Source organism: Grammomys surdaster, unplaced genomic scaffold, assembly GCF_004785775.1.
Source record: "Grammomys surdaster isolate TR1022 unplaced genomic scaffold, NIH_TR_1.0 190, whole genome shotgun sequence".
In the NCBI taxonomy this organism is placed as follows: Eukaryota; Metazoa; Chordata; class Mammalia; order Rodentia; family Muridae; genus Grammomys; species Grammomys surdaster.
This window is the reverse complement of record NW_021604635.1, coordinates 5,127,942-5,129,152: the sequence shown is the minus strand read 5'-3', so window position 1 is coordinate 5,129,152 and position 1,211 is coordinate 5,127,942. Positions and strand designations below refer to the sequence as shown.

General features: G+C 45.6%; 1 protein-coding gene across 1 annotated transcript in view; it reads right to left on the bottom strand.

Annotated features, from left to right (window-relative positions):
- Nucleotides 1–825: 825 nt before the first annotated feature.
- Rfpl4b (ret finger protein like 4B) overlaps nt 826–1,211 on the bottom strand; it is a 961-nt gene continuing 575 nt past the window's right edge. The window contains 2 exon segments of the mRNA XM_028768988.1: nt 826–854; nt 857–1,075. Of these exon segments, the coding sequence (XP_028624821.1) occupies nt 826–854; nt 857–1,075 (248 nt within the window).

Sequence of the window (1,211 nt, the reverse complement as noted above, 5' to 3'; positions counted from 1 at the left end):
ACTTCTTCTTTTCTTTTTTTTTTTTTTCTTAGTTTTTCGAGACAGGGTTTCTCTGTGTAGTCCTGGCTGTCCTGGAACTCACTCTGTAGACCAGGCTGGCCTCGAACTCAGAAATCTGCCTGCCTCTGCCTCCCAAGTGCTGGGATTAAAGGCGTGCACCACCACCGCCCGGCCAAAGTTATAACTTCTTGTTTCAGTGTCTGAGATCCACAGATGATCTTCTGGGCTCCTCCACAGAGCTGGTGTCACTTCTCCAGCTCTGCCCTCTGCAGTACTCTAAGTGCTCTAAGCTCAGATTGATCCACTCCATTGCTGCTGCTGCTCACTCCGACCCAAAGGCCTTTCACTCATTTATCATAGGTAAGTACACCGTAGCTGTCTTCAGACACCCCATAAAAGGGCATCAGATCTCATTACGGCTTGTTTACAGCCTGATCTTATGGAGGCATCTCAGTTGAGGCTCCCTCCACTCAGATTACTCCAGTTTGTATTAAGTTTACATAAAAACTAGTAAGCACAGACACTCTACATACATAAAACATTCATCCGCCTGCCTCTGCTCCCAAGTGCTGGGATTAAAGGCGTGCGCCACCACCGCCCGGCGACAATGTTTTTATTGTTAAAAAAAAAAAAAAGATGTACAGTACACAGCTATTTGTTTACAACATAATTGTCCCCAGAGTGATCTCAGGAGTCTATAAGAGCTCATGGTCCTTGGTCCTCCAATCTTCCTCTAGAAACAAGGCCTTCTGAAAACTAATAATTGATGAATTACCCAAAGTCAGATGTTCAAATAGGACACCACTTTTTCCTTCCACTGGCCTCTTAGAACAACGGAATGAGCTCTGAGAAGCAGAGAGAATGGTGCTCACTGGTGAAGTCATTGCTTCCTCCATCTCAAACTTGGTTTCTTCCATAGTTGGGGCTAGGGAAATCCCTACCAGCCAAGTGCCAGATCTTCTATGGTGTCTTCCTGAGATGAAATTAATTCCTCTTGTCTTCTCATCAAACAACTGGAACTCATGTGCACTAAGAAAATATATGTTCTCACTCTTCACTGTCTCCTTGCAAATACCTGGAGCCCATTCCTCCTCTGTCTTCACATCAGCTTCCCAGTGGATCTTCCTCCTGACTGGCTCCTTGCAAATTCTTGGAGCCCATTCCTTCCCTTTCTTCACATCAACTTCCCAGTGGATATTCCTCCTGACTGG